At 40.5% G+C, this 14764-nt stretch overlaps 1 protein-coding gene across 5 annotated transcripts in view; it reads left to right on the plus strand.

Moving 5' to 3' along the window:
* The first annotated feature begins 786 nt into the window (after positions 1 to 786).
* LOC121328628 (E3 ubiquitin-protein ligase MIB2-like) overlaps positions 787 to 14764 on the plus strand; it is a 48653-nt gene continuing 34675 nt past the window's right edge. The window contains exons 1-2 of one of the 5 annotated variants that reach the window (XM_041273485.1): positions 787 to 871; positions 12457 to 12776. In XM_041273485.1, coding sequence (XP_041129419.1) covers positions 12554 to 12776 — 223 coding nt within the window. In that variant the 5' untranslated portion in view covers positions 787 to 871; positions 12457 to 12553. Of the gene's footprint in view, positions 872 to 4661; positions 4866 to 5004; positions 5067 to 10465; positions 10565 to 12456; positions 12777 to 14764 lie in introns of those variants that run through there. The other 4 variants (XM_041273484.1, XM_041273488.1, XM_041273487.1 and 1 more) reach the window with 4 other exon arrangements.

The raw sequence follows: 14764 nt of genomic DNA on the forward strand, positions 1-14764 counted from the left end.
GATCTACATTTTACGTCGCTCGCAACCTTAATCTATAAAGAGCAAATGGCATTCGATGCCATTTTAAAGGTTACTTACTGCATTACAGCGCGGTTGAAACACTACAACCATTTGTGACCTCCTTGCACCTAGCCTGCTGTCTGTAGCAGACATTGTGTCCCTTTCAGCTTAAATGATACCACGGCACATGATCAGAGGAGAATCCCGTTAGAATGCACGGGAGACCTGCATGTGGCCTAACATGGAGCAGAAGGCAACGTCATAGCTTTGTATATCTTCTGAGATGTTCAAAGTAATGGAAATGAACTAGTTTTTGGTTTATTCATGATTATATTCAGTCTAGATTGTAGATCTGCTGTGTGTCACGTGGACTGATTGCAGCAGGACTGAATTTGCTGGACATGAAATTGTCAGATTTTTTATTTTTTTTAACATCTGCAGTATGTGGTAGAATATTTATCTAATAGATATAGATGGTTAGATGCACTCCTTTAATTAAAGTGAACACCAATGCTTTATCTTCTGAGAGCTACTTTATTAATGAAATGCTAACTAACGCTTTAAAAAATGTATTTTCTTCCACTTCAGTGCAGTGCTAGAGCCGTAGTTTCCTAAATTATACACCAGAAGGCGCTCCAGTACTACACACCGTCGTGTACAATTTATCGACCGGACAGTATCTGGGTGACATTTCACCGCAGAGACTCTTGGGAGTTGTAGGCCTGTGGTTTCCAATTGCAGGCAATGCGAGTTAGAACTACATTGTCCAGAACGCTTTTGGGGACTAGGAAGCGAAAGCAGGGGAGTATGTGTTATGAAAATTAAACAAGACTGTCAGTGGATTTGATGTATAAGAGAACTCAAGCATAAGGTAAGTTTGCATCTGCTTTAAATATTCTGTGCTGCTTTTTATAAATACATTACACACATGAGGTGGGGTGACAGATTAGCGATCAACGAGGCATTGTAAAGTTTTCTGTTTTTATTTTACAACGAGCTGGATGACCGGGATTGTTTGTTTTCATGTACTGCTGCTGTATAATTAAGACAGATACTGTCTGTTGATAAGGCTGATTCACCAGTACGATTGAACAAATAGTTTGTTTTTGTTTTTTTCAATTTTAATGTCAAATTCGATTTAGCATTTGAACTAGAATGACCCCTTTCACGAAATACAAATGAAACCAGTGTTTCTGTGTACTGTGTTTTAAATAGCCTGTACAAGTTTGGCATCGTTTTCATTGTTACAGCATTGTGTCATAGCCACAGCTAATCATTTTCATGGGGTTTGTTCACCTGAATCTAACGAGCGCCACCGTAGAACAAGATTGTGCACAATGTACCTTTCACAGTATTTAAAATGGGGAAGCTATCAAATTAAAATATTTTTTTATATTGAACAATGAATTCTGGCTGGATTAATAATGCATTACAGTACAGGTATTGTTACGATGCAAATTCTTATTGTAGACGGGCTTCGTTAATTACAACTTCAAATACACTGTAGAAGTCAGTTTCTATTGCATATTATGTGATATTTGGACAGAAACCTTTTATGATACTTTTTTATTTTTACATTGATTCAGAGGTAATAGTTAATTTCAATATGAAAGTCCTGTCTCGCCAACAGACAGTAGGAGATCTCTGTGATGTTGTTTTATTATTAAATTCCGGGGTTGAGTAATACAAAAGGATGTTTTATTTATAGTCCATTGACTCGAACCCATAGTGTACTGAAAATGGTTCATGTTGAAAAGCCTTCTTAATATAAGCCTTGTTTAGGTTACCCAGGTCAGATATTTACTGTAGCTTAGGCCTGCTGCATTATCACCATACTCTGATGTATACCTAACTTAGTTTAATTGACTCGCTAAGAAATGATCAGGACACTGCAGGAATGCAACTGATGCATTTCTTGTTTCTGTTAAACTGTTGAATATTTGCCCCATTCAGGTTAGTCTTCAGCAGCTTTCTCATATAGCTTCAAGGTAAGGTGGTTTAGGAGTGACTTCAGCCCCTCCACCTGTTGCGTTTCTCAGATCACCAACCAGAGTGGCTACCGACTTCTTCTTCATCTTTTTATATTATTTGTTAATTTTCGACTCCTGTCGTGTCTGCTAGTTTCTTAAATTTGCCAAGTGTATTTCATCGAGCTGATATTGTAAGCGTTGACGTGGCTGCCTTTGGTTTGCAAAAAGGCAGCCGCATTAATGTTGCAAATCTGACTCTATTTCTTTTGTACCAATGTTTTTAAAATAAAAGCGATGTGATTACTGACAGAAATGGGGTACTGTAAGAATTGACACATCTGTTTGGTTTAAAGTGTTGTGAGAAAAACATTTCATAAAATGAAATAAATAGAATGAACAAGATATAGCTGTCACAGATATTTATTGCACCTATTATGTGATAGGATGGCTAATGCAGTGTTGCAATAAAGGAGAAAAACAATTTAATAAATCATTGATTTTAATAAATCATCATTAATTAATAATACAGCAAGTCTGACACTTGCCAGTTGCAAAGCCGGCAGCTGTATCTGTTTCTTTGTTGGGAGGTGAAATTAGAGACGGTTGTTCAAACAAAGGTACCTGACAACAGTTTACCAGGATCAGATTAAGGGGGGGCAGGTTAACCTCTAAAGGCATCCTAGAAAGTGCATGGTCGACAGGTTTGTAAAGAGGATCATGTCGGTTCCTTTCCAAGCGAAACGCGTGACTCCCGCCCAGGAACACAAAGACACTGTACTCTGTTATGTAAAGACAACTGTCTATTTTAGTCTGATCAGAAAGTGTTTCTCTAGTTGCCACAAGCTGTCTGTAAGCAGTTAATCTCATGATTGACAGTACACGGGCTGCCCTTTACTGTCGGTACAGTGTAAGGTCAAGGTAAAAAAAAGCTTTGTAATTAGATTACTTCCTGTCCATTTTGGCATTCTTTTTATTTCCTTTACACTCAAGGCAGCCTAAAATGAATTGTCATTTTTGCTGCAAATTCTTTCTTTGAGAGTTTTCAATCAGATTGCCTACTATCTTTCTAACAAAAGCTTGAATTTACTCTGATGTGGCAATATTAGTTTTACACTTATTTTAATATTGTTTTTTTTGGATATTTGGAGATTTAATAGGGACTGTATTAGTTACTATGTCTGTTCTAAAGAGCAAACATCTTGGCTGTGGGCTAAAGGATTGATTTGAGTGCTTTAGAATAGCTGTCAATTGTTGTTGGCTGTTTTTGTATAAACACAGAGGCAGGTTCTGGGTAGCATAGATACTGTAGTGTATTTAATCCACACAAATCCAGACGCTTAGCAAGGAGCAATATCCTGGAAGAAATCATTTCATTGTCCCGGAGTTGCGGACAGCCTCCCAGTTTGATCAGCTTCGCTCCCTGTCTTGAACACAATACTGAATGCCTGTGTATTCAAAAGAAAAGTTGTGACTTGAGAGTGTGCAGTGTGGGGAAACATGTGCTTGATACCCTGTGCAGTGCAGTAGAGACAGTTATGTAAATCCTTTCTACTTTTTTATACCTGCTTAACCAATGGCTCTGATGCTAACTGAAAGGGGTGCTAAATGATCTTGAATTGCCCCGACAGCCAGGAAAGCTGTGGAAGTTGTAATCGTTGCTTTTCGGAAAAGGATTCTGTGTGCGTGTTGAACACGTGTTTGCCCTTCTACTATTGCTTCTGCTTTTTGATTTATCGCTGTTCTTTGCTGGTGTTTCGCAAGTGCAAACATTCTCAGTTGAAGCTCCTTCTCAATCCCGGTTCTCACAGTGATACTGACAGTCTACAGAGGGATAACGGAATGGGAAATTCTTTGCATTGTGTGTTTTGAGAATGCCTTAATCTGGACCTTTTCATGCAAATCAGTTGTGTATTTTCTTTTTGGTGTTTAAATGAGGTACTTATGATGACACTATGGCAGTCTATGTAAAACACAAAGCATACTCATAAGTCTTTCTGAACAGCACATTGTCAAATGTGGGAAATCAGATGGGAACCGAATGATGTTGTGAATACAAGGTAGAGCAATGATCAGTCCAAGTGTCATTGATTTCTGTCTCTAATTTCATTTTAAAGCAATCCCAACTCCATTTATTTGTGGCAAACCACAGAGGTCCCAAAGCAATATAAATTAACAAAGAGGGTTCTTCTCAATTGAGAATCTGCAGTGCCCTTGTATTTGGGGGGGGGGTTATAGGCATGCTCATTCCCATCTTTGTGGAATGGCAGTGTTGTGTTTTGCACTGCCGCTTTAAGGATGGACAGCACACTACGTCCCTTTCCCCCTTCCCCAATCCTTGCTTTGCCATTGGTTGCTAGTATTGTGAATGACAGATGTGTGCATAGGGGTAGGGGTACAGGGTACAATTCTGAATGTGCCTGTCTGTGTGCTGGGCAGCTGAAGATTGAACAACAGGATTAGCAGGTGTGCCCCCCCCACCCCCACACACACCCTCCTCCCCCCTGCCTGTATTCTTTCATGACAGATTGTCCTCCCCTGTACAGGGAGTGTCACGGGAGGGGAAGGCTGAGCAGAGCTGTGTGACTGGGGTTTGGTAGAGACGGAAATAGCAACAACCAGAAGCTGTCTGTGTCAAACAGGACTCTCTCTCTCTCTCTCTCTCTCTCTCTCTCTCTCTCTCTCTCTCTGCCTCCTGCACTGGTAATCCTTACCTTGATGAAAAAGGGCAATGGAATAACGTGGGCCCAGGTTTCATTCCTCCTATGCACAATGCTGTAGCATCTTTTTATATATGCAGCAGCGGCAGCAGTTGTGTTTAATGGGATACTGTGCTCTTGCTTTACCTTCCAATTGGACACAGCTGTATATCAAGAGCCTGTCTGCCTGCTATAGAAAGTAAGGGCAGTAAATTTCATCTGTTGGATTTTGGTGCAGTTCCAGTATCCTGTGTGTGGTGTGGTGGGTTTTTTTTTTTAACTGTACTGTTCCACCCCTGATGTTTGGATGTGGCTTTCATAGTGAAGGTGATTTCTTTTTAAGGATTTCAGTGGAGAAGCTGTGATCTGCAGATCGTTCTTCTCATAGGGATTCCAGACGGTAACCATTAATTCCATATTCTAGCTACAGTGTGTCCTGCAGTGTAATGACAGCACCTACATTGACTGTCAAACCTGCAGCTTCTGGGTTGTCGCAGATCTACAGTACGGTACAGGATGCATGACTTGAAATGTATATTTGTATGTAGGCTTTGTTTTGGGGTGCAGATTGAGGCTTTGAGAATTTTTTAGGAGTAAATAGCTGTAGATGCTGAACAGCTGATGGGAATAAAATCTTAAATATTCTTAATATTGTAAAATTATAAATACTCACAACCCTGAGCTGTTCTATTCTGTCCCTTTTTAGACAGTGTAGAATCATCTTAAATGTCAATTAACGTATCCTGGCAATTTATATAGCAATGGGTTGCAAGGGAATGGTTAATGGAAAGTATTCCAGCACTGTGTGGTCTATACATAGCAACACAGTGTAGTATGCCTGCAGAACAACGCATTCTTCCAAATAAAGGGTAAAGGATACAATTCAAAGGCAGTGTTCTAGGAATGCGGGAGTGCTTTAAAAATATTCTCTAGGTAAAATGATTTGTCTGCAAAAGAAAAACACATAGCCTGGATATTGATACCTCTTATTAACAGATGAAGAGCTTCCAGATCCTGTGATGGTTTCTGATGCTGGGAGCCGATTTTGATCGCTATATATATATATATATATATATATATATATATATATATATATATATATATATATATATATTATATATATATGTTTTTTTTGTTATTGACTGTGAATTGATCACCTGCACCAAACTATTTAAACTGTGAATTAAATACTGAAATCAAGTGCAAGACCAATGACAATGTAGGTTTATTACAAAAAAGATTAAGATAATGTAGACCTTTTCTTTGTCATGCATCAGAGTTTAAAAAAACAAAAAAAAAACACTGGGCAATAAACTGATAGAAATGTTTGTAATTGGAATGTATGTCACTGCACTGTGATATTGGTGCTGCTGTCTGGGGTGCATTGTGCTTGCAGTACTGCGTTGATCAAAGGGTGTATTTATTGTTAAGGGACAGGGATCATTATAGGTGCATAGTAAGAATTCAGAAAGAGCACACAGAGGCAACACTAGAAGTTCCCATCCATGATTTTAAATTGATCTGTTGGGGAGGACCAGATATACACTCTGTAACTGTACAAAGATGAAAGGATAGCGCTTAGGGATGGCCTGGTAATATGGTAAAAGTACAGCTCTTGTTTGCATAGAGTATTGCACATTTCATATTCCGTTGCATGCAAGTTACTTTGTGGAAATCGTGGCTGATGAGAAAGGCATTAAAGGTGAAAACAAATTGGATTAACCTGTTGCAATCTCTTATCCTGGTTTCACACCACATTCATCTGAAAAGATACAAGCATTTATGGGAGAATGTAGTTGTCAAGGTGCCAGACCTAGAGCGTGTTTCTCTAATCATGACCATCTCTGAATTTGATAATAGCAGACGATCTAAATAGAGCAGCTGCCACTTTAAATACACCAGCTGCAGCCTTACGGAAGGTCACTATTGTGAACAGCTAATGTTAATGGGGCAGATTAAAGCACAGAGGGTTGGGGTGGGTAGGGGGATCACTTCTGTCTTTTTGTGCACAGGATGGAGTAATCATACAGCATGTGGAAGTCTGTAGTGGGGAGCTGTGTAGTTTGACTGGTGTGGGTAATCTTGTCCAGTCCTGGACAGCGTGCATGTTTGCATGGCTTGCTCTACACAGTAACCTTGACACTGCTGGCTGTTCCATAAAGTAGTATTAGAAAAAACATAATCCGACTGTTAATCTTTAAAAGATATGTCTAGTTCAAGCAAGCTTCACTACGTGCTGTGCTTTGCGTGGGCTAATTTTGCTGCCTGCCAATGACCAACCTTGCTTTACTATACATGTGGCCACTCACAGCAAAACAGATCACAACTTTGGTTGTTCAGCTTTGATTCTTTGGTGGGAGATTTTCTTACAGAACAGTACAGTTTTTGTAATTTGAGTTATTTTAAATGGGGGATTTTTTTTTTTTTTTAATAAAGTTACTCAGTGTTCATTTTAGTCTGCCAAGTTAATGATTAATCATATACAAAAATGCACCCTGAAATTCAAGACCATTCAGGTTGTCTTTTCTTAAAATAAACCAAACTGTTTACATAAAAGGGAACTGAAAGCAGCCAGAATTGCAGTCATTCATGACGAGACTAAACAGATGCCAATATATGTACAGTGCCATTGACGCCACCTTTACCCTGGCCAGACTGCCACAGCAAGTGTCTGCACTACAGCTGTCCTTCACAGAGCTTGCACTGCAGTGTATGGGTTGCGATGATGACCCTCTGCCACCTACCATGCCAGATACTGGAGGGTATAATCAGGATCTTTTTTTTTTTTTTAAATTTTAAAGTTGGAGTAACCCTTTCTAAAACACTGTTGTATAAAAGGGCTCAGTAGCTGCAAACTTGATGAATCAGAGTTCAGGTCAGTTCCTGATTTTCAATTTCATTTCCCATTCCTTTTAAATCGATTCATATTCCCTTTGAATCCAACACATCATTCAGAATTGCAATCAGAAGTATTCCTGTTAAAATGAGCTTCTCACGGTGGCTGTAAATTATTTATTTAAATTGTTGTCGCACTTAGTCACTTAAACTGGCTTCAAACGAAAGCAGTTCAACAATCACAACAGTTCTAGTGTCTCTAAAATATAAATTCCAATTTCTTCAAAGGAATTGGAAAAGGAACTGGAATTGAAAACCAGGAATCGACCCGAACGCTGATCAGAATGGCTTTATAAAACACTCCTTGCTAATGTGTTTACGTATTGCAATTTATCAAAGTTATTAATGAGCCCATATTGTTTCCAAGATGAAACTGAATACAGTACAGTGTTATCACAGCATTAAGTTTCACAGGAGAGAATGCATTCACTAGAGATTGTATTTCCCAGGCTGGTTTAAGATTGCTGTCTTTCTCTCTTATGGCTGACTGAGACTTTTGGTCAGTGTTCCTCTGTCCAGTTTCAACTCCATTGAGACACACAGCCGACCGCCCACCCCCGACCTTGGTCTTGTTACTCCAGTGTCTTCTTGGGAATACAGTCACCCAAACAGGTGTTGCTCAGATTAAGGTGCCGGTTGTACTGCATTTTCAACAATGCCGCTTGAAGGGAATCACCTGCCACTTCATGCACAGTCTATCTCTGCATGTGACCAACAAGGAAATTGCACCAACCCTTCTTAAGGGATCTTGAAGTCATGAGCGATACAGTGGCCCTGTTTTAAGACGTTTCACCTTTATTAACCTTCACAAATACTTTTTCGCTAAGGTGACATTCTTACTGGCTAGATACTATCTATAATAATAAACTCCTAGCTAATTGTAGACCAAAACAAATAACTTGCTATAGCACAGCTGCAAAATCCAATGAGTTAATCTAATAAATAAGTGTGTTTTTATATAGAGGAGCCTAAATGGCAAAGATTATCATTCCAGTTTGATGTGTAACTGCAGCCCTGCTGTGAGATGTTCAAAACAGGCAATTCACTGAACAAAACAAATACTATGCTTGTGTGTTTATAAAGTAATGTCATAGAGGACAGCCTGGCTTCAGTTGAATTGACTATGCATTGGTGCAGCATTGTATGTATCGTCCTGGTACTTTGCCCTGACTCTGTGAGAGTGATGGTTGGAAACGAGGTTATGTTCCCTAGTATGTAAACCTTTGCTCTCATGTTTTTAGAGAATTAGACTTTGTCTAGGTGTTGGCACTGTATTCCAACAGGCTGTTTTTGGGCGCTTGTTGTCTGAAATAAGACTGAAGGTGAGGATGATAGTGTGGCCCATAAGTAGATGTATCTATCTAAGTAAAAGCTGGCATGATGGCAGTGGTTCGTATACAGTGTGTATTAATTGGCAAAATAATGTCCAGGTAGAGATCTTCAGCTGTCCAGCACAGGGCTGCCATTTATTAAAGTCAGCATTTGTATAAAACTCTGGGCAGTGCTACAGATTTATATCCAAGGGAGGCTGTAGTTTTATTGAATGGTGGGGGGGGGGGGAATCTCTGCATGTCGTTATGGTATAAAGTACTTGCTTGACAATTAAAGCGTTCGTTTTCAACCAGCCAGGCACTGGCTCTTTGTTAAAAAGCAGACTTGGCTTTGTAAGGAAGGGGTTTGCTTTAGCCAATTCATTTTCTACTCAAACAGCGATTTCAATCAAAGGGATTTGCATTTAACATGAGAAACCGATGAGGAGTCTGTGCTGTGCTTTAGAAACAAAGGAAACACGTGGAGCAATTGGAAGCAGTTGCTGAGTGCAGCTGGGCTGCTGCTGCTTCCAAGTCCTACCATAGGAGGATTCCTTCTTTCGCTGAGGTCTTGGATACAGACACAGGAAGCTGGTTCTTGTGCTGCACAGCAGATAGAAAGAGGAAAGGCAGACGGACTTTAGTGTCAGTCGGCCAAGGTTAGGAGTTAAATCTCTGATACTTGTGCTTCCTCAAACTATTTTGGTTTGAGTGCATCTGCTGGTATAATTGAGTGAGGCACACTAATGTAATATTGAATGGAATGCTGTGACCACTTCAGGTTCTCAGTGTTGGCTGCAGACACTTCCCCATGTCACTCCAGGTAAAAAAGGTTTGTGGTCCGTGTCCTGGCTGTGCAAAATTGCCAGTCTTCGCTGGGGATTCCAGAGGGAGCGTCGCATTGGCTCCTGTGGGTTAGGGAGGCAAAACTGGTAAGGACTGCTTCTCCTTATCGCGCTACAGCAGCTGGCCCTGGATCTCAAGTTCCTGGGTGTAAAGAGGAAACTGGCTTAGTGATGGGATTGGCGGACACCCACTGAACAGTTCTCCGGAGCTGTGAGGGGAACATAATTGGACTTTAGTTTTGCATCCAACAAACAGGCAAAATTTTTAAGTAAAATAACACACGTCAATCCAAGGGATCAGTTACCTGTACCCCTGTTCCAGTTATGTGCAGAGGAGACTGGACAACGCTTGATGGGCTACCTGCTTTGTGATTGATGGGAACTTGAAGCAACACATAGCATGCATGCAGCATGTCCGGTGCTGCTTTGTCAGGGAGAGAACCTACTGCACTACAGTGCCTTCTGTCTTGGCATCGAGGGTTTTACCGATTTTAAATCTTTAACCTACCCAGCTGGGGCGTCTCGTTTTCGAACACATGTTTCTGTCACCAGTTGTGGAAACTGTGAGTGTTCCAAATATCTCTTTTTTTTCCAGAGGAAAGAATAAAAAATAAACTGAGTCATAACAATTTATGTACACCCAGCAAGTTTCACACTTCCCTAATTGGTTTACACATGCTTTTAATTAGGTTTGGGGATACGTGTTTAATGGGCTAGGCTAGCATGTGTCAGGATATGCTTTTAAATGAAGAGACACTCTATATAAACAGAGGCACTGGCCTCCAGTTTGGTCCATTAGCATTACAGACCTGGCAAAGAGAAGCAGCATGCAAGCAGGATGAAGCAAGGTATTAAATACGTTTTGCTTTCTCAGGTTCTTTTGATGAGGGTAGGTAATGTTTTTAAAAATGCCATGTGCTCTGACTTCAGGGATTTGATCAAAGATTGTGGAAAGCTGAGGCTTTGTTCTTTTATTAAGTGACTGTGGGTTCATTTTTAAAAAAAAAATGGTTTAATGGCTGGATAAAGCACAGTGAATTGACATGGAAAGCTAAAAAGAGAAAGGCACCAGTGTTTAATCTGTGCCTCAGCTTAATCAGCATTTTCTATCTTTTACACAAGGACGATTTCTCATAAGTATGGTATTACTACTTGTACACAGTATAACTCACAAACAACTGTTAATGAATTAAACGAGCAAGCAATTAATACTACAGTGAATAATACTACAAAGTGTATCAAATTGTGACTGGTGTTTTATTCTATTCAGTATCTATATTGTTCAAATGTTTATACATCCATTGAAATTGTGCATTTTTAATATTAAAAAAAAATGAAAATGTAATAGTGGAGACTGGGACTGAGGAGGTTAGACCCAAACTCTGCTGATTTTACCTAATTAAATCTATACAGGATGTACAATGTGTGTGGCTTTTACTGAGGTTACATCACTGCAGAAAACAGACGTACCAGTAGAACAAAGACCAAAATTGGAAAATGACACGGTTGGCAGAACAAACTGTGCAGGAGCCCTGGAAACTTTATTTTAAGGGTACAGCACGAACATTAGTACTGTGATATATGTAATCTCCCAGCAGGGGGGGGGGGGAAGAAATTCCCCCTTAAATAAACTTTTTATTGCATGTTACTGGTGAGTCTGCATCACGTTTTGGGGGGTTCATATTTGTGCTGTAAGAAACTGTTTGCTTAAGGAGGACCTTTATTGCTTAAAATGGGTGTTTGGTGACAGTTTTGCAGTCGTGCCTGAATGTTCAGCCCTGGTTACCCAATGGTTAGACCATTACGCTGGTAATGGTGGATGAGTGGCTCTGTAGACTGCATGCATGTGTTCTGTTTCTTCAGTAGAAAAACCCTGCGTTAAGGGGCTAGCGCCAATAAAACAAACACCCAACTGTCAAATACAGCTATGAAGACGCTGCAGGTAACTTTGAAACGTCTGTCTGGGGTACAGTAGAACAGTACGCTGTCCATGAAAGGGCTCTTCTCAAGCCTGTTTGACAGGTACAGCAGGAATCTTTTGGCAGCTTCTATATGAGGTGATTGTTTGTGAATTGGAACAGAGAAAACACTGTAACTGTTAAAGTAATGATTCAGAGATCTCCAGGGGAACAAACAGGACCAAGCTCAGGGTTTCTTAGGTGCAGGCTTTAGAATCCAGGAGGATTGTCCTTCAAAAAATAAAATCCGATCAGCACTTCGGTTGTGCTTGCCAGCTGGCCCGTTTTGTTACCTGTGATCCTGACTGTTAATGTACAGTGTTTGAAAACGTGGATGATATTGCACTAATAAAAAATAGCCCTGGTGTGTTCCCTCCTAACAAGCATGAGTAAATCGCAGTTAAAAATGACATTTTTTGCTGGGGCAGCGTTAATCGCAAGGACAAATTAGCATTTCACTCCAAAGGGAGGCAGTTATTGCTGCTTTTGTGATTTTTTTTCTTTTTTTTGTTTTCTTTCTAGTGAATTAACCATTTTACACTACCTTGCTGGTTTTCGACTTTGATTTCAGCTCATGTGACACAATTAAAGATAACACATCACAGTACAGCAGAGCCATTCTCACTTCTTCTGTTATCTATTTCATATCAGTAGGCACCATCTGAAACGTCTGTCCTGTTTGTAATTTATTATGTTATCTTACTTGATTGAGTGGATAAATGTGGGTGTCTGTTCACCCTGAATTCCAGCTGAATCTCTCTTCTCTTTGTTTTGTGTTGCAGTTGATGGTCTGTGATCCCTGACCTATCTTCAGAGTCTCCCATCCACCCCAGTTCCCTGAGTTTGTTACCAAGCCACTGTTGGAGCCGAGGGGCCAGGATGGAGGTGGGCATGCGTGTGATCCGCGGCGTGGACTGGAAGTGGGGTAACCAGGATGATGGGGAGGGGCACGTCGGCACCGTGGTCGAAATTGGCCGCCAGGGCAGCACCACCACACCGGACAAAACAGTGGTGGTGCAGTGGGACAGCGGCACCAGAACCAATTACCGGACCGGCTACCAGGGATCCTTTGACCTGCTCTTGTATGACAACGCACAGATCGGTAAAGAAAATTGTTTTTTTTTCTTTTTATATATATATAAAAAAAAAAAAAAACACTTTCCAACCTGCTATGACACCCAGTTCTTCTGCTGTTGACAATACCAGAGCTTGAAAAATCAATATTTAATAGGTATGTTATTGAAATGACCAGACGACAGTTTGAACTGCCCCTAGTTAAGCTGGTGCAGAGCCTCAGTGTTCGGAAGTGCACAGCCTTTAGTACTGTATTTTCAAAGATAGCCTGACCTCACCTTGTTAGTGATGTACTCTGTGGTTGAAAAGTGTTCTTAAAGGCAGGTGAATAAAACATTTAAAGCGCTCTCTGGTGATGAATAAAATCCTTGGGGAAAGGTGATTCATTGATTGATGCACAGTCAGCAGAACAGTGTCAATAACTGTGTGCTGCTGCAGTCTACCACAGTATATGAAATATCTTCCCCTTTGATCACCTAGAAACAATCAATCTGTTTGGGGGAGTGAGCTTAAGATGTGGTGAAGGCACCTCCAGTTCTGTTTGTTTCTAGAAAGGGCTTTCTTAAAAATTATTTTTCTAGTTATTTTGTCCTGTATCACCTGTCAGTGTGAGGCAGGGGGCCCGCATGTAGATGCCAGCAGTGTTGTAGAGCTTGGGGAACATGATGAGATTCCTGCAGATTTAGTGCTGTTTCAGACATGTTGAACAATGTGGATTATCCATCACAGTGGATGGGCTGCCGGGGGGGAAGCGGGTCGAACTGATTAAAAATGAACGACGGGCAGCAGCTGTGTAGAGGGAGGTAATGCAGGGCAGGGAGAGAGAAAGAGAGAGAGAGAGGCTCGGGGGGGGGGGGGGGGGGGGGGGGGGGGGGGTGGGGTTTCTGAATCGATAGGTAAACTCACACCTGAGGATTTGAAACTTTGAAAGTTAATTTAAGGTGAGCCCTAGTTTCTGGAACATTTACTGCTGTGCTAAAATGTTGAAAATTGCACTTTAGAGTATCCAGTGGAGTTGCTGGCAGTGGTAATGTGTAGGTCTCATTTATTAATATGTTAATTTTTTTTTTTAATACTTTCTTAGGTCAACAGCTATTTTTTAATTTCAGTTCTTTTCAAGTGCTGGCCTTTTATTAAAGGACCACTATGGGTTGAGTTCAGGCCACTGTTATATTAGGATGTAATATTTTTTTAAGGGCTGCCTGACGTTAAACACTGCAGGGAAACAACGCAAGATTCCTATACATTTTCCACGATTTAAAATAGCATTTTTTTGGCTTAAAGTGCTGCTCTAATATATAATTGTGCGTGCGAGTGCTGTGCTGATGGGCAGGATATTGCTGGAAGCTGCCTCGCTACATAGAAAATGCATTATATCAGCAGGGCACTCATTAATCCAGTTTACCAAGAAGTATTCTTGTTGTAGTCTGTTTCTTCAACACAGTTCCTCTGGATTTTAGCAGGTGGCTCGGATTTCACAGGGATCATGAAACACATTTTCTGATGTTTCACGTAAATCTGCACAAGGAAAATCGAGCTGTTTACTTTAGGTCAGACCAAGAAACAGTACCACTTTCACCAGCTCAATTGCAGCCAATGTAAATGAACATTCCGACTCGGGCAGAACTTGTATAGTAATCACATACTCCACATTTGTGTAAGACAACAATTAAAACTACAGGAAATGCCATAAACCAAGATGAAAATGCTTCCTTCTTCAGAACCACATACTGTACTCGGCATTCCTTTCATTTGCCCTTCAGTTAGCTCAGTATGTGAAGTGTTTCAGATGTTGTATTTTTTAAAGCAGTAAGAAGCTCTGAGGTGCTCTTAAGTTGCACAGGCTCGTTCTTTTGTTACCATAAGAAAATGGGATGGGCGGCACAAAGGTGCTCTCTTTTGTTCCGGATTTGTATAACTGTGTCAATAGGGAATACCCAACACAATAGTCAGTGGGCCTGTTTATATGGGCCTCAGAAAAAGCTACTTCCACTTCAGTTTGTAATTAGGCCTCAC

Source organism: Polyodon spathula, chromosome 16 (genome assembly GCF_017654505.1).
Source record: "Polyodon spathula isolate WHYD16114869_AA chromosome 16, ASM1765450v1, whole genome shotgun sequence".
Taxonomy (NCBI): Eukaryota; Metazoa; Chordata; class Actinopteri; order Acipenseriformes; family Polyodontidae; genus Polyodon; species Polyodon spathula.